At 32.6% G+C, this 22,552-nt stretch overlaps 1 protein-coding gene across 1 annotated transcript; it reads right to left on the reverse strand.

Moving 5' to 3' along the window:
* Nucleotides 1-1,068: 1,068 nt before the first annotated feature.
* Nucleotides 1,069-21,735, reverse strand: LOC123656743 (mucin-5AC). The gene is given in 17 exon segments (XM_045592404.1): nucleotides 1,069-6,449; nucleotides 6,537-6,680; nucleotides 7,332-7,574; nucleotides 7,680-7,814; nucleotides 7,872-7,873; nucleotides 8,208-8,341; nucleotides 9,007-9,115; nucleotides 9,377-9,615; nucleotides 9,866-9,988; nucleotides 10,263-10,351; nucleotides 10,676-10,813; nucleotides 11,097-11,202; nucleotides 11,706-11,937; nucleotides 12,174-12,359; nucleotides 12,924-13,053; nucleotides 19,116-19,348; nucleotides 21,622-21,735. Coding segments are annotated over 17 exon segments (7,137 nt in total). The 5' UTR covers nucleotides 21,721-21,735; the 3' UTR covers nucleotides 1,069-1,654.
* Between the last annotated feature and the right edge of the window lie 817 nt (nucleotides 21,736-22,552).

Consider the following 22,552-nt stretch of genomic DNA (forward strand, 5'->3'; position numbering starts at 1 on the left):
CATCGATATTTTACACGAAAATAATGCAATATTGTTTATGTAGCATTGTCTGAAGTTTAATAAAAAACAAAACAATGGTGTATACGATAGGAAAGTCACTAAAATTGAAAGATAACGCGTGAGAGAAAATTTTGTGAGGGGAACGCCTTGTGTTTGTCAATTACACTCATACTTATTGGTTATTTATAATTATGTACATTGTTTAAGACGATTTAAGCATTGTTGTAAAAAAAAAAAAAAAAAAAAAAAAAGTAGGTCTTAAACATGTTTTTTTTTATGTTTTTAATAATTGCAAGTAGTTTCAAAATATACCTACTTAAGAACATTATTTTTGGTAACGATGTTTAAAGAGCATGTATTTATGATAACTACTACTAATAATGATATAAATATATATATTTGTGTTTATATCATTTCACTTAATTCTTATCTTCAATTTACGTTCATTGCTTAGATACTTTATTAGTTTGTAATAGAATATATATTATGTTTCTATTCTTCTTTTTATTTATTTATGTATTTTTTTATAATAGTACTTATGATAATAATAAATTCTTTATTTTATTGTAAGTATTTGAATGTAGACATTTGTATGCAAGTTTATTATACATCTACACCACCTACCCAATTTAGATGATAAGTTTCCTTTCTATGTATGGGTTGTCTGGAAGAAATGGCTAATTAGCCATAAGTCCACCCATTGTACTTCACTGTCTGTAACTATCTTTATGCTTTGTTTGTAATATATTTGTGGTGTACAATAAAATATAAAAAAAATAAATAAATAAATAAATAGTAATATAATATTTGTAATTACTTACAAAGTTATAAAGTGTAAATAAAGCGTATCTATTATATTCTATTTCGTAGTGTAGAGTGTATTTTACATGGTTTAGGTAGGTACTTACCTTACTTTACCTTACCTTTGATGATTCCAACGCGAAGTAAAAATAAATAAACAATATTTTTACACTGTACGATATATTGTGAAATTTAAATAAATCTCACAACATTTAAACGCATGTTAGATATATCTGCATTTCAATTGGTTATTATGAAATAATCGGATGAAGTTTATTTATATTTTATTACAAAACTTTTATTTTTGTAAGTTTACAATACAATATCATTACATTACGCCCGATAATTTATACATGGTAACGTAAAAAAATATTAGTTAATAACGAATCATTAAATAACTTTACACTAATCGTAACCTATGACAATTTGTGCGGGAAAGATTTATACCAAAACGAACTAACATTAAAATATACATTTTTGGTAAAAACTTTCAGAACTCATAAATATCTAAATTAAAGCTATTAATCTTTATAACATGACTATATTGAAACTGTTGATACATCTATATATACAAGCAAACCCTTTATAAATGAAATGCGGTATGAAAACTATGATTTCTTAGAATAAAACCAATAAATACCACATGACCTCACAATTATCATATAAAAATGAAACTGGAAAGATAATCATAACATTTCATCTCAAATACAGTGAAATGTAATTCCAAAACATCGTAGTTTAAAAGAGCATTTCATTTCTTAGCCAACTATACCAACCCAACTAAATATACAGATTTACGACAAATCTAATAAGTATTTTGGCGGTTTGAAAAAATGTTAATTTCTCTTAAGTTTTAAGTATCTCCCACCGCTGTCGGCGGTTGCGTTGTAAGTCGTTTTGGTACGAAAGAAGGTCGAAGTGGTCGAATCGGTTTGACAAATGATTTCCTTTCAGTGGTAGATCGTGGTACTTCTGTTGTGTATGTTTTTGAAACCTTAGTTATACTTTTAGGTGTAGCTGTTTTCTTTCTTAAATCTACCGGTATATTTTGTGCCCTGTTTGCTGAGAAACGCGAGACATTGGGATTGAAACCAGTTGTTTTATTGTTTCTTTGAAGGATTCTTGGGGTTATGTTTATTTTAGGTGTGGTGCGTGGGACTGAATTAATTCTAGTATAGTTAGAAGGTTTGATTAGTCTCCGTGGAAGACCGTATTTTGCTCTTTTAGCATCTAATGAAGACATTCTTGGAGTGGTTGTCTCCTCAAGTACGGTTTCCGAAGTAACTGGTTCAGCTATCGTTATTAGTGTGGGACGTGATATTTCTAAATCTTTTTTAAGGTTATTGCCAGAATTTGCTTGCATAGTAGTTAAAAGTTCCATAATAGGACTAGTCGTAATAGCTTCTGTTGGAACTGAAGTTGTTTGTGAAATAGTTGTTGTCACTGAACTTGTACTAATACTAGATGGGTCACTTGATGTATTCATGCTATCAATTGTCATAAATTTGGGAGATTCTTTTAAAATAGTTATTTTAATAGGTGTTTTTGTTGCAGGTTCTTCAGCTATTGATGGTCCTTGAAATTCTTTTCCCTTAGCGAACGTAACTATACTACGACTTGTTTGGGGTTTTAAAATTTTTATTTTTACTAGATTGGCATCTTCTGCTTGTGTAGGTACAGGTGCAGAATAAACAACAAAAGGTTCTTTATTATTGGGTTCATTTTTTACTTTTTGAATAGGATTCTCCGTTTGAAATAAGGCTTCTACAGGCAATGTTGACGGGTCTGTTAGCATCAGATGCGGTGTTACTACTTCAAAAGTTTTAGCAGATTTGATCAATTTTAATTGTTCATTTTCGTAAGCAGCGGGAACGAATTGCCAGTGAGTGTTAAAAGATTGGTCATCCTCGAGTTTCTCAGATTTTTTATCGTCATTTACATAACTTAAAAAGTCATCGCTTAATATATGCTCCACGTGTTCTTTATCTTGATGTTTGGTTCCACTAGATGACACCTTACTAACATGTCTGTAGGCTTCATTCATACTTTCAGAAGCAAGAAGGTTTTCTCTTGGAATATCAAAATAGTCAACTAGTGCTCTTGCGTTACGAGCTTCATCAATTCTAATTGGGTTATCAGGAGGGTTATCTACTGGATACACGTGTCCCAACTTAGTAAGATAAATTGGAATTTCATCTTCCACTATTTTAATGAGGCTGAATCTACTAACTTCACCAATTTTATCCACCGTTGGCTTCTTTTCTACCATTACTTTACCTTCTTCAATAAGAGTAGTTTCATTGTTTTTATTTAACCTATGTTTTTCTGATTTCGAAGATACTTCAACGACCCTACTTATTGAAAAGAGCTTATTAAATTGAGTTTTTACTATAGGTGATATAGGAGGAATACTAGTTGTAGCTTCGGGTTCTTCAGTTGTAATTTCGAACACATTTTCGACTTTCTTTGTAGTCATTAAGTCTGCTAATGTTTCAGTAACAGTTTCTGAATCTATTTGCTGTGTTAGATCTACATTATTGGTACTAGGATAGTTAGTTGTGAATTCTAGGTAATCATCGGTACTATTATCTATTTCCATTAGAGTCGTTAGTGTTTCCTTTTCAGTATCAGGCAATGTTGATGTATCATCTGAAGAGTTATAAGTTGCTGAAGGAACTGACGTGCTTGTTTCTTCCATTGAAAGGTAATCATCACTTTCCGTAGTTATTTGATCATTTTCCTGATTAACAGGCGTAGATTTTGTTTCAATTTCGACTGCCTTTGTAGTTTTCAGTAATTGTATTGTTGTGTTTTTAGAATTGATGCTTTGAATTGACTTAGCTGTGTAACCAAGAGGAATATTTTGAACACGTTTTTTAGTATCGTTTACAAGGTTATTACCACCAAACCTACTAGTGCTTATTGTTTTATTTCTATTACTTCCAAATAAACGCCGAGGAATTTCTGTAGTAGACGTAGAAGTCCTAAATGTATTCGAATTAATTACCTTCGGTTTGAATTGCGGTCTTGTAGCAGGTTTAAGCGTCACTGGTTGCTCTTCATCTTCATAATTTTCTTCCTCTGATATTTCTTTAGCATCGTCTCCTACATCTTCGTTTTCAATCTCTTCTTCTTCCTCTTGGTCGTCTTCATATTCTTCTGAATCAGGCTTTCTTGTAAATAGCTGTGTTTGTGGAACGAATACGAAAGGATTTTCTGGTTCTTCTTCAAGAATCTCTTCATCCGAGTATTCTTCTTCTTCTTGTATTTGAGCTTTTGGTGTTGTTCTAATAGTAGGGAATGTTCTTCTGGTAAATGTTCTTGAAAACAAAGGTCGTTTAGTAGTTCCTCTACTAATGAATCCGAGTCTTTCGACAGTTGCAGGACTAGTATACGCTCCAGGATTATATTTTCGACTGTAAGTTCGGCTGCTTGACGGGGTTGACTCTGTGGTAGATGTAAATAATCTCTTAAGTGGTCTGTATGGTGATCTCGATCTTGGTGATGGTGATGTAAGTTGAGTAGTGCTCGTTGTTGTAGTTTCAACTTTTGTTTCAGTTTCTGTGCCTGACAATTCAGTTGTTTGCGTGTCTTCTTTAGAACTTTCAAGTGCGTTACTTTCAGTTGTTATTAAATTTTCAGAAACCGTTTCACTTTTTTGTGATGTTCCATTATTATTGTCAATGGATGTTAAAGCGCTTTCTTTGTCAGAAACAAATTCTGTGGCAATTTTTGAGTCAATACTTTTTTTATCTTGTATTGTGGTTTCCTTGTTGTCAGACAAATCTATATTCATTGCTTCAGTTTTAATGACAACTTCTGGATTTTCTTCATTCACATCGACACTCTCTGAGGTGACACTTTTTACTTTTTCGCCCTCTGTATTGTTTTCATCCCCCTTTTGTTTTACTGTTTCAAATTCTTTAGCACTAGGGGATTTTGTTACAATCTCCTTTAATATTTCTGTTATATCTTCGAAGCCTTCATTTGTGTATGTTGTAGTTTTATAATCATCTGTAGGTGGCATAGAAAAAGTTGTAGTATGAGTTTTTTCACCGTAATTGATAACATTATTTGGTGGATCATTAAAACCAGCATTTACTATGGCAGAAGTTTTAGCCGCTATTTCATCTTCTTCGACAGGCTTCAATTTTTTTCTTATAATTTTCCGAATTCGCGGAATTGCTGTAGTAGCTTCTGTATTTGCTACGTACGCCTCAGACGTCGATAGTGTGGGTCGTCTACGAATAACTCTGAATTTTCTCCTACCATTTTTGTCTGCATTACTTTCATCAATCGGAATAGTTTCTAATCTATCTTCTGATGCATTTGTTTTCTTTTGGGGCTCTTCATCTTCAGTCCCGTCATGTTCTTTTTCCTCTATAGCAGTTTCTGACAAATTTATGTCATCATTTTTATTATCTTCTTCCTCATCGTCATTTTGTGGGCTTACTTTTGGTCTAGTTGTCAGCTGTCGAGATGGAAATGGTAATTTCCTAGCTTGAAAAACTGGCGAAGGCGAAGGTAAAGTTGTTGAAGACTGCGCTCTTGACCTAGCAAAAGAGAAACGAGAACGGGATCTTTGACTTACTGGTATGTTTTCATTTTCTGAATTATTTTCGGGTGGATTTGTTGTGGAGACAGTTCGTGCAAATGGGCGAGGAGTGAACCTGGCGAAAGTTGGGCGTCTCTGATTTAGAGGAGCTTCAGTTGCGACAGAGGTGCCAATAGCTTGGGTCGTGAAAGATGGGAATCTACTTCTTCCTCTTGGTGAAATACTGGACCGCCTTTCGTCAATAGTTGCAGCAGATATTTCACTATCTTCTGCCTTGTCAGCTACAGTAGTAAAAACTCTACTACTAATATTAACACTATTTTTCAAAATAACCACGTCATTTTCTACAACTTCTGATGAATCAACGTCTATGGGTGTTAAAGATAGTAGCTCATCTCTGCTAAGCTGTGGTCTAAACTGGCCTCGGAATACTTGCGTTGCGGCAGCTGGTACCGAATCTCCGCTACGAGTTGTTTGTGTCCTACTCCTAATTCTAAACCTTCTAACAAGTCCACTATCACCATTAACTTTTACGCCGTTGACTTCTCGACTGTCAGGCGTGGTTGACCTAATATTTCTAACATTTTCTATTGATTCGTTTGATTCTGATATTTCGTTGGGTTGAGATAAAGGTCTACGTCTGCGAATGAATGAATAATTCCTAGAACTCACCTGTGTCGAAGAAATGGGGATAGCAGTGGTTGTAGTAGTAGTGGAACCACGTCGTCTCAATAAAGGAACTCTTGTTGATAATTTTGTTGGAGGCGGCGTGGTGAATGTCGTAGTTGTCGTTGGAGTAGTCGCAATAGTCGTTGTCGACGTCGTCGTTGTTTCGGGTTCAGGTAACTCAGTTATTTGAATAGATACTGGTTCAGAACGTGGATTTTCAATCTCTTTTGAACTAGGTTCATTTAATAAGGACGATATTTGTACAGATAGGATGGTAGTTGGTTCTGGAGTACTATGTTCTTCAAGAGGAGGAAGAGTAGTTGATCGTGTTCTGACAACTGATGAGTATTGTGGTTGTGCTGAACTTATTTCTCTTTCCAGTGCAGTCTCTTGAGATTCTTCTTCTTCTTCTGATAGTTGGTACCTGAATGTATAACACACGGTTAGTTTGTAAAGTCAACTTGAGTACTATTTCCATTGAACACCGAATTATTAAAATACATTTGCTTACTTCAAAGTAGTCGTTTCAGTGGTTGGTCTTGCTCTTCTTATAGTGACATACTCAGGAGTAGTTTCGCGGCGTGAACTAATGATATCCACCGAATTAGGAGACTCAACGGCAACATATGGTTCAACTCGTTCGAATAGGGCATTTCTGTTGACATTATTTGCAATTATTTGCTGATTTTTATTGACGTTTCAATAATAATATTAAAAAGTAAACTACAATAAAGTATATACACTTGTATAGTAAAGTATATATAGACTTTTTTAATGAAAACTTACAATGTACTCTATAAAAATTATAAACAAAAATTTAAAGGTTTACTGAGCTTTAGCATGATATTGCGAATATTTAGTACTAGCTGACCCGGCGAACTTCGTATCGCCTAACAGTGACTTTTAAGTATTATCACAAATCTTTTGTATGGGAGTAAAGAAAAGTGTTGTTTTTAGACTTTTTCAGGAAATTTAAATATTTTTTTTTAGAATTTTTGTCTCCGTAAGAACCATCCTCGTACTTCAAGGAATATTTAAAAAAAAGAATTAGCGAAATCGGTCCAACCGTTCTCGAGTTTTGCGCTTAGCAACACATTCAGCGACTCATTTTTATATTATAGACAACATTAATAAAACGATAAAGATTTGTGGGCACGCTTTCCCGTTCATATTAAAATTACAATTATTAAATGATGTATTTAAAAGTTCTTGGAATCATGGTTTATTTTATTGTTACTTTTCAAGCTCACAACGACACATTACATGCTGTTAGATTTGTTAATTAAATAACTGATAAAAAATTTACCTTGAATCATCAGGTGCCTCTGTAGGTGTAGTGGTTGGTCTGGATCTTCTAATATTTACGTATTGAAGTGGTTTCGTAGTTGTTCCAACGGCAGCATCAACGTCTGTTCGTGACTGAACTCTTGACCTGGACAGTTGTGGAATTTCCTCTGACTCCTCTTCTTCTTCATCTTCTTCCTCGCTTTCAGCTGACAACGGTGTTGTTGGTGAAGTTGTAGGTCTCGAACGGTTTATTGTTACGTATCTGAATTAAGTTATTATTTTATTATTATACATATTATGTCCTTGTAAAATGTTCGTTCACAGGCACAATTTCTTTTTCTTTTTTTTATATTTTATCAATACTTACTGTGGTCTTTCCTTTCGGAGCAATCTGTTTTTGTCAGGTGATGGCTCGATACCAGCGTTTTGAGGACCTCGTCGACTATTCTGAACATTACTTTCAGTTATGGTGTTTTCACTGAACCTGTTAAGACAATTGTTACTATTGTAGCAGTTTGAAGAAGAGGTTTGATTGATCAATTTAAGAGAGATATATGACCTCTTGAAGAACAGCTCCGCCACACTCCTGGACCACGCCTTCGGTGTGTTAAAAGTTTTTAAAGTAAAACTTCTTGACGCACGCTTGAATTGGGGTGTGTGAAAAAGTGTGATCGAACGAGGCGAACGGTGCAAGAGAGAGAGAGAGAGAGATGCGAGCAAACATTTTCTTTCTCTCTTTCTCTCATTGCAAGTTACGTTTCGTATATCTAAGACACAGTGCAGGCCTATTGCGCAGGTCTATTGCTAAAGAAGTTTTACTTCAGTCGCGTGGTCTGAAGCACATTCGTTTTTATTTGCGTTTGAAGTTCTTGTATAGAACTGTAAAATTTCCTACTTACTTATTTTTGCCACGGGTGCGTTCAAGCACGCGCTGGTACAGTTTAGTGTTGATGGAAGTGGGCGGTGCCGTAGCGGTAGCTCCCGGTGTCTCCGAAAGTTTCAAATGCTTCTCCAATTGTTCAACACCTCCTGGTAGTTTATATTGGTTATAAATATACCGTAAAATACTAAAATTAAATTGTTATACTTTCGATTCGTTTTTATTTTAAGATAATATTATAAGTAATAACATGCAAGTACTAGCGTAAATTGTGACTTGTATAATAATATTTATCTTACTTCTATTTAAGCACTTATGCTTTTTTACTATAAATCGATATAATCAAAACATATAAGAAAAATGTAACGGCTCGCTATCTGTACATGGAAGATATATGAGAAAAAATATTATTGGGACCTTTATCAACGCAAATAGCACCCAGAACAATGATTGTTAGAATTTTGGCCTGTTTATTTATTTTTCTGTGCGTTTGTGCACGCTAATCTCAGAAACGGCTTATCCGATTTAGATGTGGTTTTCACTAATAACCTATTGTAATAAGTGTCACTTAACATTTAGTGTTTTTTCGTGTCAATAGGTTCATAAATAAAAAAAGTTATGCCAATTTAAAGAATCACGTTGAATATGTAAACGCGGACGAAGTCGCAGGTACAGCTAGTGGTTAAATAAAATTACTAGCTTTAGTAGCGCAAAGCAGGAATGTTTTTAACAAACTTTTATTCAACAAAGTTTAATAAATTCTTTGCTAAAAAGCTTAGAACAAATTATCTTATGAAAGTTCAGAATGACTTACCGACTTTCTTGATGAGATCGATCAGCTCTTTAATGACTCTTGGATCTTCGGCTTCCACCTCCGACCCTTCATCGTTTTCTACTTCTTCTTCCTCTTCTTCTTCAATTGACTGAAATTCATTTGTAAATATTTTAAAATACTCTTTAAATTCATTTTTCTTTTCTGTATGTTATTTTAATATATTTATGAGTAATGTTATATACTGCTTTCAAGCAGTGTTGTATTTCTGTGGTGAGTAAGATGCCCAGAGCTTCTGAGTGGGGGATATTGCAGGCGTCCATAAGCTACGGTAGTCGCTTACCATCAGGTGAGCCGTACGCTTGTTTGACGACCTAGTTGTATTAAAAAAAAGTTCTAATGATAAAATTACCTCAGGTTCAGGAGTAGTGGTAGTAGTCGTCGTAGTCCTGAACAACAAGGAACTTCTAGAAGTCAATCTGATGGGTCTTCTCGTTGTCGTTGTCGTTGTTGTTGTCGTCGGAGTAGTGGTAGTAACTGTAGTCTTAGCTGTGGTAGGTTTTGTGATCGCTTTCGTTGTTGCGGTTGGTTTCTTGCAGAGAACATTCCTAGCAAAGTCGCAGGAATCAGCTGCCTTGTTGAAGTAGAGACCTATAGCATTAAAATGTTAAATTAATATTCGCCAATTAATGCTTAAATAAATCTTCAAGATTTTGTTTTAGAAATAATATATTTCTTTACGATATTTAATTTAACTCAAATATAATGACAAAACTTTTATTATATTGTAGGTGGGATAGAGAGAAGGTAAATTTGTTTTTTTTTTTTATATTATTTTGTTGGGCATGGATTTAGTTAACAGGTAATGAGTATATAGTACTCAAGTGATAGAGTATCTCACCAGATGGACAAGTGAACTGATGAGCCACGATGCCAAGATCTGAAGGTCCAGAGTCAAGGCACCAAAAGTATTTTTTACAGTCACGTGGATGCGGGAAGAAGCCCTCGTCTTTACATTTGAAGTCTGAAAAACACAAATTAAAAAAAATGTAAAAACAAAATATGTTTTAATAAATTTCATGGAGGCTTTTAAGACACCATTAAATAGTCGTGTAACAAAAACATATCACACTTAATGAGAATTTCAGATTGTTTCTCAATTTCAGTTTTTTTTTTTTGTTTTTGTTTTACCGCAGCAATACTTAGTCAAACTAATTATTGTATATAAATGTTTTAATTTAATTTTTAAGAAAGATATCAGAGCTTATAACGCAGAAGAAAAGTGAGATTTGTTTTACCTGAACCCGGATCAGGAGTGGTCGGAGGTTCCGGAGTAATAATGTTCCATGCTGGCGTCGTACTTACGTCGTCTTTACGTTTGTTGGCTCTGAAAAAAAAAAATAGCATTTTATAAACCATAAAAATGATTAAACCTGTATAGTTACTTTTTTCTCATCAAATTTCAATAAAAGTTTAATTTGACTTATTTTTTTTTAATTTTAAAGAATAATTCTATCAACTCTGTTTGGACTTAGCAAATTTCCAAAACGATTTCAAATGTGAGCAAAAATTTAAAAAGCAGACAATTCTAAATATGCGTGAGTATTTGTGTTTGTGTAAATTTAAGATTATCGTTTTTTTATTGTTACTGTTGTCGTCTGTTGGACTAACTCCATAACTTCAATCATCCATGAATTACATCATTTCTTACCTGATCGGTTTTGGTGTCGTGGTGGTAGTTGTGGTGGTGGTCGTGGTGCTGGACTTGGGACGGCTGCGTCTGCGGCCACCAGCTCTCGATTGCTTGGACTTCTCCTTTACTACAACCTTATCTACGGCTTTCGTTGTTCTATAACAGGAAGTGTTAGAATTTAGAAAAATAAAAATACATTTTAAATGTATTTATATACAGAAAAAATATTAAATATCATCTCTGAGACTAAGAAGCTTTGAAATTATAAAAAAAAACTTATTTCTGAAACATTTTGTGCTATAAATTAAGTTTTGACGATTCTACAACAGTTTCTCTACACCTAAGATCAATCTTTGACGTTATTGTCTGCAATAATTTAGTTTTTTGAGAAAAATACAAGTAAAGAGAGAATTATGTTAACAGTACGTGTACAGCTTACCCGAGTTTGGAAATATAGGCTTCCTTTGCAGCTTCGATCAATGGGTACGGTTTCCCGTGGCAGGTACCTCGGAAATCATCGTTGTCGATAGACCAGAACATTATACCTAATGAATTAGATTAAAAAAGTTTAGAATGTTGTTATCCTACTTGTTTGGCATTATGACATATGAAAAAGATAAAATATGTTATGGTTTGGTAACTCTGTCTTCCTATTGCTTACGATTGAAGCAAAAACTTTACATTTCAATTTTTGATTCAACCTTAAAAATCGAATGACCAAATATTTTTTCTTTTTGTCATTAGTATGACCTTAATAAGCTAGTCGATGTACACAAAGGCGATATTGAATTGCTAGACTTGTTGATAATAATCAAACTTTGATTGTTGTTAGTCAAGATATTCACGAAGTAGCAATTGATAACGATAAGATATGTATCTTATCTTTATCAATTCTTATTTTTCAATTTCTATCCCAAAGTTTGTAAAATATTTTAATTTTTTTTTCTGGTTTACAATAAGGGATACATTAGTAAAATTATTATTTCTTTTATGCGGGCATTCATGCTTAAATACATTTTATTGTCAAATTTCAATGCTGTCAACAAACCTCCAAGTCCATTTTCAGCAACGTATTCAGCCTTCTTCCTTACGATATCAACATCATCATAACCGACCCATTGGTTGCCTTTGTATGCTACAGGTCCCATCGCATTCTTATTCGGATACATGACAGACCATTCCTTCTCCTCTTCTTCAGAATCTTCCTCGGATCCTGATTCATATTCTTCCTCAGATGCAATCGCACGTTTCCTTAGCTTCGGTTTGAGTGCTTCACAAATCTGAAAAATAATTTTAAGTTTTATCGTTAGCAAGATAATACGATTAATTGTATTTAATGGTATATTATTTATTTGCGAGTAATTTTTGTAGCAGATGTGTGTAAAAATGTATGTTTTGAAATAAACGGATGTTTGTTATAATTTGTCAGAAATATTATATTTTGTCAGAGTTTTTTGTTAATTTTTTTCCACATATATATCATTTAAAATTATTCCAGAATTTATTTAAATTTTACCTCATAGTACGCTAAGTATCCCTTCTCTCTTGTAGCTTCACCCTGCTCTCCGGGTCCATCTGCGGGAGAGCCGATCTCGACAGCATCAGCATTGAAGAGTGTGTAAGAGCGTCCATATGTTGGGATACCAAGCACCAGTTTGTCTGGATCCGCGCCATTTTCCAAATAGAATTTAATTGTGTAATCCTGAAGATGAAATAATAATTAAATTTTGTTTCAGCAAATCATGTTCTAAGTTTCTTTTTGGAAAGAAGAATCAATAAAAGCGATGATAATAGCATAGCAACTTAATTATGCTGTACATATAAGAACATGTAACTTGAATGTGTTCAGTTAAGATATAAATGGGAATATTTTGCTCATTCAAGATAATAATCAATATGCTGCAAAATTTCTTGACACTATTATGTTGGATTGATTGATATTGAAAAAAAGGACTATTTGAAAAATTATAAACTTTGATCTACTAGATTTTGACAATAAGAAGAATTAAGAATATGTTAATACAAGACATCTCACTTAGTGACACTAAAAATCTTTTTTAGGGTGCCCGGAAACAAACTGTGTGACGTATATTTGTCATGTTCCGAGATCGACTGCTAGGGCAACAGCCATTTTACTCGTATTGTCAGCCATATTATAATTTAATAAACTGCACATTTGTTTATTCAGATATGGAATACGAAATTGGAGTTTTCAAGCAAAAATAATACTAAAGTAGCAGTATAGAAAAAGCTGTAAGATACTAACAATATTAAGTTCATTGTCCACACTGTACTCGTTCGGTTCTTCAAGAGGGAACAGGGGAGCGTGGTGGTTCACCGCCGGCTCGAAGGCGGAGTGGTAGTCGTAGGTGAGGAGGTTCATCCAATCGAGGTACCTGAAAGTAATACAATTTTCATATTATTTTTAACTTCATTTCAAAAAAACAGGAACTAAATATGCATTAAAAACACCAAAGATTTCAGTTGCTGCCATACTACGATACCCTATGGTCTAGAAATTTCTTCATTCCTAATTGAAACACTATAAATAGTTTTTGACAAAGTATGTATTTAAATGAATAAAAACTTATAAAATGTTACCGAGTTAGAGCGAATGAAACTTTTATATATTATTTATATTTAGTTCCGTATTTTGTGTTTCATGGCGCAAATATTAGTTTAGTTAAAAACTTTGTAACAAATTTTTTTTTATGGAGACGTTCTTTAACAAGTAACTACAACTTATTTTTATTTGCTTACGCCGAGTTGCACGAAAAGAAATTAAAATTTAAGTAGTGATTAAACTAATTTAATCGCAAGAATTGTATGAAATTCTTGTAAATTAAATTAATTAAATTATATAAATAGTTCCATGAAGTTCTATTTTGATTGACTTATTACGAGTAGCCTATATAAAAAATATCTTATTTATTAACATTATTTAAAAATAAAATATGGTGTTTAGTATGTTACAAGTTATTCTAAAAAAAGATAGATGCCAAATAATCGACTCATTTTGGTATTAGAAAAAAAACCAATGTATTATGATGTGTGAATTGCGTAGGAATTATAACATTATCTATTCTTGATATCCATATTACACCTTCTTACATTAAAAATAAAGAATAAAATCGTTCATCAAATCATCATTAAATAAATTTGATGTATCATTAACTAACTTTAAACCTTAAATCACATGTTATTAAGTTCAAGATAATTTAAAAAGCAATTGATGTACTATTAAAAAGTATACGAGTAAATAGGTATTGAATACCAATGTTTTAAAAGGTCAAGGCCTCAAGGAAGTATATATTATATACCTACCTCTGCCTACATTCACCATATATGGGACATAAATGAGTTGCTCATGCTGTGATGAGCCTAGTAATTATATTTACATAAATTTATAGTACCATAATATAAAATTTATTTATGTGACCAGTTATAGTAGTAAAATAATATATTTTCGACATGACTGAACAAGTTGAACCTATTTTTAACAGACTTCCAATACGAGGAGGTACTCAATTCTTAAATTCTTCTTCACCTTAATGCTTCTTTTTTTTAATTCAATACTGGCATTTATTTTTAAACGAGCTGTGTTCGCGACTTCGTCCGCGTGGAATTTAACAAAATAGTTATTGTTCAGTTCGCAGAGTATTAAAGCAAATAAATTTCTAAAATGAAAGTAGCCTAAGTTACTCCCTGTTATCAGCTATCTGCCAGTGAAATTCCCGTCAAAATCGGCCCAGCAGTTTCAGAGATTAGCCGGAACAAACAAACAGACAGACAAAAATTGTAAAAATTGTTATTTTGGTATGTATCGTGTATACATCCATATGCATTTAGTAAAAAAACAGTTATTTTAATATTACAAACAGATATTCCAATTTTACTTCTTTGTATAGATATCTAAAAAAAAATTGTAGTAGATTATTTTATATTTTTAAGTTTTATTGAACCAAATAAAATGCTACAATTGATTACAATTACGTTACAGGAAGAGAAACAAAATCGGAATTTAAACTATATTTTATTTTACTTTTTTATTTTAAAAGAAAATATTAAATAAAAAGCGTTTTTATATGTTATATAATTATATTATTTCTTTAAAAAATGGAAATTATAAATCTCAAGTAACAGGGCAATAAATTAGATTATCATTTCCAAATTTATATACAAAAAAAATGTCCGAAGAATGATATCACCTCACATCTAACCAGTTGACTCGTCAGTGCAAAGGAATTTTTTGTGACGAAATTATTATAATATATTTTATGTAGGTACTACAACGTTTCGTATATTTGATCATATTTATATAAACTAGATTTACCTGTGATTTCGATTCTGATAATATATTTAGATTTCTTTCGCTAAGGGATTGTATATCAGGGTAAAAATATCCTCCGCTCTAACTAAGCTAAGCTTGCTCAAATTATGCTAAGGTTGACTTAAATACATCAACGAATTTTGGCGTAAAGTATGGCCAACATACATACAGACACACTTACTGTTACAAGTTTATCATTATCAAATATCAAGCAATAATCATAAAAAGAAGAATGATACCAATATAGTAATAATTTTAAATAAATTATTATATTAGTAAAAAGATTTAATCATATACTTCTATTATTTTTATGTTACAAATATTATACACAGTAAAAGTTTTCTGCGCACAAATTATAAATATTCTTCTCTATTCTAATTACATCATAAAAAAAATTGTAACAAACTTTTGTAACACATAAATACTAAATAATAATACTTTCAATTATTTCACAAGGCACATGAAAAGACAATGAAACTCGACGTAGTTTATACAAATTACTTTATTGTAAAGAATTAATGTGAGTTCATGTTTTGATTGTCAACAGAGTGACGGGCTGAGACGAATTAAATATTACTTCACTCTGAACTACTAACGATAGAGATACCACGATGTCATAAAAATAACAGGATACAAATATTTGTATTAGCTATCGCTACAAAAATATGAATAAAAAAAATTGGTTGTCTGTAAATTCGGTTAACGGAGATAGTTTTACGTGATAACGTCATAAAGAAACATTTATGATAATTGCATACTTTTATGAATTGAATTGAAGTATTATCCCTGAATTATTTCGAATTGCTTTGACGTCACACTAGAAGAGAGAAATGTGTCACAAGCCATCGCTTGGGCCGATCGTGCATCTCTATCGCTTGTTCCACGCTCTCGCTTGCACGCTCAGGCTCAGGCGGCATGTGACACTTTTTCGTGCGTGCAGCCGGTGTTCATCGAGTCTGGCGTCGACTACAGCAGAAGGCTTAACAGCACTAGATTCAGCTTGTAACATCTCACTGTTGGGTTTAGGTATCTTTCTCCTCGTAGAACAAGGATCGGAACTTAATCCACTTACATAATTAGTGATCGTTATGAATAGTTATATTCAGAGTTTTTTATTGATTTTTGTCAACTAAGGCTGTATGCATATGCCTTCATAAATTACTGAGTTCCGGATAAACAACAAAAAAAACTAAAGTGCTCTGAAAACCACATTTATAAAGTATGTAAATTAGAATATGAAATATGTTATTTCAAGGTTACACGTAAACATGGTTCCCTTGCAGTTCTGCCATTTCACGATTGTTGTCTCCGTGCATTGTCTGCGGTATAAGTCGTTCGTGACTCACTTTATGATCGCTATGTTCGATGCTGAACTAAAGGTATGTTTTGAGTGAGTTGGCGATTTATAGATAAAAAAAAAATTACACGTTTTTTGCTCATCCCGAGAATACCTAATCAAAAACTTATTATCAAACTTTGAAGTAGCTTTTTGTTACCCTATCTACAAAGTGTACGATATTGTAACTAGAAATTTTGATTGGAAAATTTACATTTTTTACTTCACCGTATAATACTTAAAAAAACTAATATATTTTAACAATTTTGTTACCATAGAGTATATTCAATGAAATAAGTAAATTTTTTTGTATGGTAATGATTGTTACAAGTTCAAAACATATATTTAAAACAAACTGTAGCTATGAAAAATGTATACAAGATTTCAGACGCCTTTTTATGGCATCCAACGCGAAAGTAATTAAAAAAAAAAATTAAATTTATATAATGTGAAACTAACACGCTTAAACAAACAAACGGTCAAACTCACTAGTTTTACCAATAATATGAAGACATTTACGCTCATACACATGAGCAAAAAATCGAAATCAAAATATATATATTTTTTGTTCAAATAGGCTTCTAAAGCTCTTTTCAATTGTCAATGTGTGAAATATTTTTTGATGAAATGTTTTTGTAATAATTTCAAAAAATAGTATTGGGAGTAGGTTTACAATACCTGTCGGTGGTCAATACTCTTATATGTAAATTCGCATTTCATTCGCATTTCGCACATACACACAAAATGTAGATTTTGCTAAGAAGCATCTGCAAGAAAGTTAACATTAACTCTTTTAATACGATCATCCCTCTAAAACTAATCCAACAAAATATCACCAAGTCAAAACGATATTGCAAGAGACATTAAGGACAATTAATTTACATAGACAACGACGGGTATGCATTACATTTTACGAGTTAGCAATCAATTTGTAATCGTTACTCACACATTCATTTTGCGCAATTTGACATTGAATTAGAAAATTAAGTAATGTGCACACACGCATGGTTCTAAGTGGCGTAATTTGTCACCGTTATATATTCACACATCGTTTCAGCAACCGACGCTGTACGACCTATATTATTCGATCTTGAAGATATGGCATGGGGTTTACCAATTGTTTGTTTGTACTTACGAAAATTTACATGTTAAATCGCTAATGGGCTGTAGTAAAAAATGATTGTTAAATTAAGGTGCATCCGTAATACTTGTTATAATTGTTTGATTTTGTTAATCCATTCTTATAATTGACTTCGTAATAATTTGTTTTCCTACAATCCTACTTAATAAGTAGACTCAGTAATGCTAGAAAGGTTTTTTAAATATAACATGTTTTAAAACCTTCAAAAACAAAGAAATTTCAATACAAGTGTACATAGCAAACGCCTAGATCAATTGTTATTGATAAATCGATTTATTCATATTAATAACATTTAGTGCATGTTCATTTTCAATCATTATTTCTTACTCGGTTCGTTGTTTACTTATAAGTACACTTCAGCCTGTAATATCCCACTAGTGGGCATCGGCGTCTTTCCCCATATTATAGGAGAAGGATACTTATACTTAGTAAAAAATATTATAAAAGCTAACTATTAAGATTAAGGTTAAATAAATACTATTGAGAATGATTAATTTGATCTTATATTTATATTTTTAAAATAATAATTTACGAAACTTTTAAAAATATAATTTCAAAACGAATTGGACACGATATTAAATTTATTGATTTAAATTTCGTAAATTGTAAACAAGGTACAAGGTACGAATCTTATGAAATGGTGACTACGAACTCCGTTTACCAGATCACTATATGACGAGGTGTAGTAGGTATATTTTAATATTTTAAGGCGGTAAATTTTGCACCAACATAAAAATGATATAAATTTTAATGTGTTTTTGTACTCGTAAGGTATTCGTATGACAATGGGTATAGTTAAATATTTACGTTTGCGTAATACCTGTTTACGATTGCAAACTTTTTTCCTAAAAACTATATTACATAACGCTTCAGCCTATAACATTCCACTACTGGGCATAGGCCTCTTTCCCTATGTAGGAGAAGGATCAGAGCTTAATCCACCACGCTACTCCAATGCGGTTTGGCGGATATATTCCCTACTATGAGTAACGATCGAGACCGACGGGTTAACGTGCTCTCCGAGGCACGGTGGGGAGACCCACAAGGACTGCACAAACACCCAGACCACGGCAAACACCTGTATGGCCAATACAAATGTTTGTCATGTGCGGGGATCGAACCCGCAACCGCCAGCGCAAGAGGTACAATCCATGGCTGTGACCGTTGCGCCAACGCGGCGCCTTATACATAAGCTAGTACAAAAATGAGAAATCGGAAAAATATTCAACAACATAAATTATTATTATTTTTTACCACTTCTGAAACGAAATCGAACTATTTTTTTCTTACTTAAGTTTAAAAAATTTATCAGATTAAAGCATAGGTACTTAGATGGTGTATTGTGTATTGCAGGTACTGTGGTTATAGTTTCATCATTTATTTATATACAACTCGCTAGAACCGACAGATTTTATCACGTCCTACGAACTGTCACACACATGATTATAATATTCATAAACAATATTCGTTAACCCCAATAATAATAATAATAATAATACTTTTTTCGAAAAGTTTACACTTTTCCTTACAATTTTTTCAATTTTTTTTATTCATAATCAACTTTCTCCGTATAATGAAAGTTTGAAAAAACAATCGGCTTCAATTTGACCAGCAGTTCTCGAATATAGCTTAGGAATATTACACGACTTACCTATTTAAAGTCTTAATATCAAATCCCTTCTGTATGTATTCGACACCAGCTGGCACGGCCATGGTCAGCAGCAGACGAGGTTTTCCGGTCGTCTCCGATTCCCGCTCGAACTCTTCGCGCAGTTCCTTAACAAGCTTGGCATAGTTTTCGCGGTCCTTTGGCTTTCCACCGTCTCTGAAAGCCGGGTACTCCCAGTCCAGGTCGAGACCATCGAAGTGATTCTGTCTTAGGAACTGAAACAATACAAATATTATTATTATTATAGTTTATAGATATCTCAAACTCAACGGTACCTAGTAGGATTTTCTCCTGTGTCGGAAGTCCGGATTGTTATTATACATATAAATAAATTAATTTCTATTGTCCTTAATAAACGACAACTTTAAATAAATTATAAAATGGCCAAGTTCGAGGCAAATCATAAATATAATTTTAACACTATATTTTAATAAACATCCACAAAATTACATTAATAAACATAAATAAATAAGTTACAAGCAACTTATATAGTACCTTTTAAATTAACATGTTTAACAATTTTTTTTTTATTATTATATGCTATAAATGAGACCATGTACATTACTTAATTTACGAGAATTTGCAAGGTTCCACCATTACATCTTGAAAAACACTTTAGGTAGGAGATACGAAATAGATACGAAGTTCACCCATCTGCTTAGCGGATGAAAATTATTTTAAATTTATTTTTGTAAATTAGAAAAATAATCGCGAAAGTGTTGCCTGAAAAAATGCTGGCCTATATTTATTTGAAAAAAGAAAATTTATTTTGATTTAAAAGTGCATCTACGAGTTTAAAGAATACATTTAATATCTGCCGATAGTATGAAGCTTGTAGATAAAGCAAACGTTGGGTTGTCTTTAATTTTCCTGGTATAACTACTGATTTGGCAGGTATAAACGGGTAAATTAAAATACATTGTTTTAGTTACTTTCGCACACATGTTTAATAAAAAAAATTACATCTAAATGAGCGCTGTTTCATTGCGAATACGATAACTCTCTGATTTGAATAGCGGTTATGAACATAATAGGCTGGCCAGGAATTTTCCAGCCAACTTTTCGCAATTTATATTTAACATACTCAATAAAGAAAATAATTATTTAATTTTTATGCATTAAGATGATGGGTGAAGATCACGTTTACTTCGTATCTTAGACTATTAAGAAAGTATCTCGAAATAGAGCTCCGTGTCCGATAGACATCCACATAACCGCCCTATAGCATTTGTTTAGAAAAGAAGCCGTACTTTCATCACTTCATTTAAAACAATTTAAAGATCTTATCAAAATGATTACACAGAAATAGTAATTGTAGCAATATGAGCACATTCACTATCCAACGGCCGCGGAGACCAGATATCCGGCTGTACTTTAATAACGCTTAATGACAAGAGAAAGTGCCAACAACCTGCATCTAGCTTTCAAAATACGCAGCATGGTTCTAGCGAAATTGATAAATACTCGCATTGCGTTAGATTCAGGCAAATCATAAATAAGGGAATATTTACGTGTTTTGAAATTAACGTAATGAGAAAGAAGAGAAGTGTAGAGATTTAAGAAGAATATTATAAGAATACTAGCTGACTCGGCAAACGTTGTCTTTCCGCTAAACGCTATTTAAAAATAGGGGTTGGTGGTAGAAGTGTGAAAATTTAGGGTTGTATGAATTTTCACACAACAAATTATAATAAATTAAAAAATAAATAATTTAACTAAAAATTAAAAAAAAATTTTTTTTGGGGTGGACTAGCTACATTTAGGGGGATGAAAAATTTTTTTTTGGGTTAGACTACCTACATTTAGGAGGATGAAAAATAGATGTTGTTCGATTCTCAGACCTACGAATAAAAAATCGGTCAAGCCGTTTCGGAGGAGTTTAACTACAAACACCGCGACACGAGAATTTTATATATTAGATTGCCTGGAAACTTTTGCATGATCTATGCCAGAACCTAATTTCTTTAGTTCAACAAATAATTAATGATGGAGGTTTCTATGTCTAGCAATCACATCTAGAACACGAATAACTATCAAAAATTAAATAAATATAGTAAATATTAAATATAAACATCTAGAACACGTATATATCTTCTTTGATATGCAATGTTAGAGCATGGCTGATGTTCCAATAAATTCCATGAAACTTCTTTAGAATTATTGTGATTTGAAACTTGATAACACGAATATCGTAGAATATCTATATTAACGAATTTATCTAAAAATCACTAGAAAACTTCCTCTTAGGTTTAAAAAATCAAATATTTCAATATAAATAAAAATGAATGTTGCTAAGCGCATAACTCGAGAATGGCCCGACCAATTCGGTTAATTTATTTTTTTGTATGTTCCTTAAGGAAGGTTTCAATAATATAAAATAACTATATGGTTTAATTATTACTATTAACTTTTGACAGGACGAAGTTTGTTCGGGCTGCTGGTGTTTTAATATTAATAAATTATTGAAATATACTAAAAATAATATTACCTTAATAGCATTCCTGACGAACTCCCTCCTTCTGTCTTTAGCGGCGACCATGGGGGAGAACCGCGATGATCCCTCATTCCAACCTCCGATAGCGAGCATCGTTTTTAAGTTCTTATTGTAAGTCTTTAAGCCGGTAAACTTCGCATAACCACCTGGAGAAGATAATCTGTAGTTAGATGAAATAATTTTAAGCAAGTGAATGTGTTAGTCAGATTATGAAAAAGACATTGTTACATATTTAGCAAAATGGGGGATTATTACAATAATTTAACATTAGATCAAAAGCTATGTCTAGCGACTAATAATGTATTCAATATATGTTTTTATGATTTTGGCACCTGTTTTACTAAGTATAAAAACTCTTTGTTAAAAAAACGTTTTGACAAAATGATTTCATAGAGGCTTAAAAGATAGAGAGAGTGTAGCACCCGTGTTAATAGATAAGGCAGTACGATCCTCATTGTTTATATTGTTAATTTCAGTGCAGCACCCGTGTTAATAGATAAGGCAGTACGATCCTCATTGTTTATATTGGTAATTTTAAATAGAATTTATTTAATAAATGCAGTGCTATGCTATTTAATTGTTTCATAAATTTTAATTGCCAAAAAGTTAAACGTAATAAATATCAAATAACCTAAAAATCAATCAAATAGATGATATCAAATCGTCATTTTACATTGAAGATTTCTAAATAAATAAATTTTTAGTGCTGTGTGGCTACGGCACTAAAGAATTTAGCCACCCCCTCTCTTCCTGTGGGTGTCGTAAGAGGCGACTAAGGGAAAACAAGGTTCCACAACCACCTTGGAACTTAAAAAGCCGACCGATGGCGGGATAACTATCCAACTGCTGGCTTTGAAATACACAGGCCGAAGACGGGCAGCAGCGTCTTCGGTGCGACAAAGCCAGTACTGCGGTCACCAACCCG

This window comes from Melitaea cinxia, chromosome 9 (assembly GCF_905220565.1).
Source record: "Melitaea cinxia chromosome 9, ilMelCinx1.1, whole genome shotgun sequence".
In the NCBI taxonomy this organism is placed as follows: Eukaryota; Metazoa; Arthropoda; class Insecta; order Lepidoptera; family Nymphalidae; genus Melitaea; species Melitaea cinxia.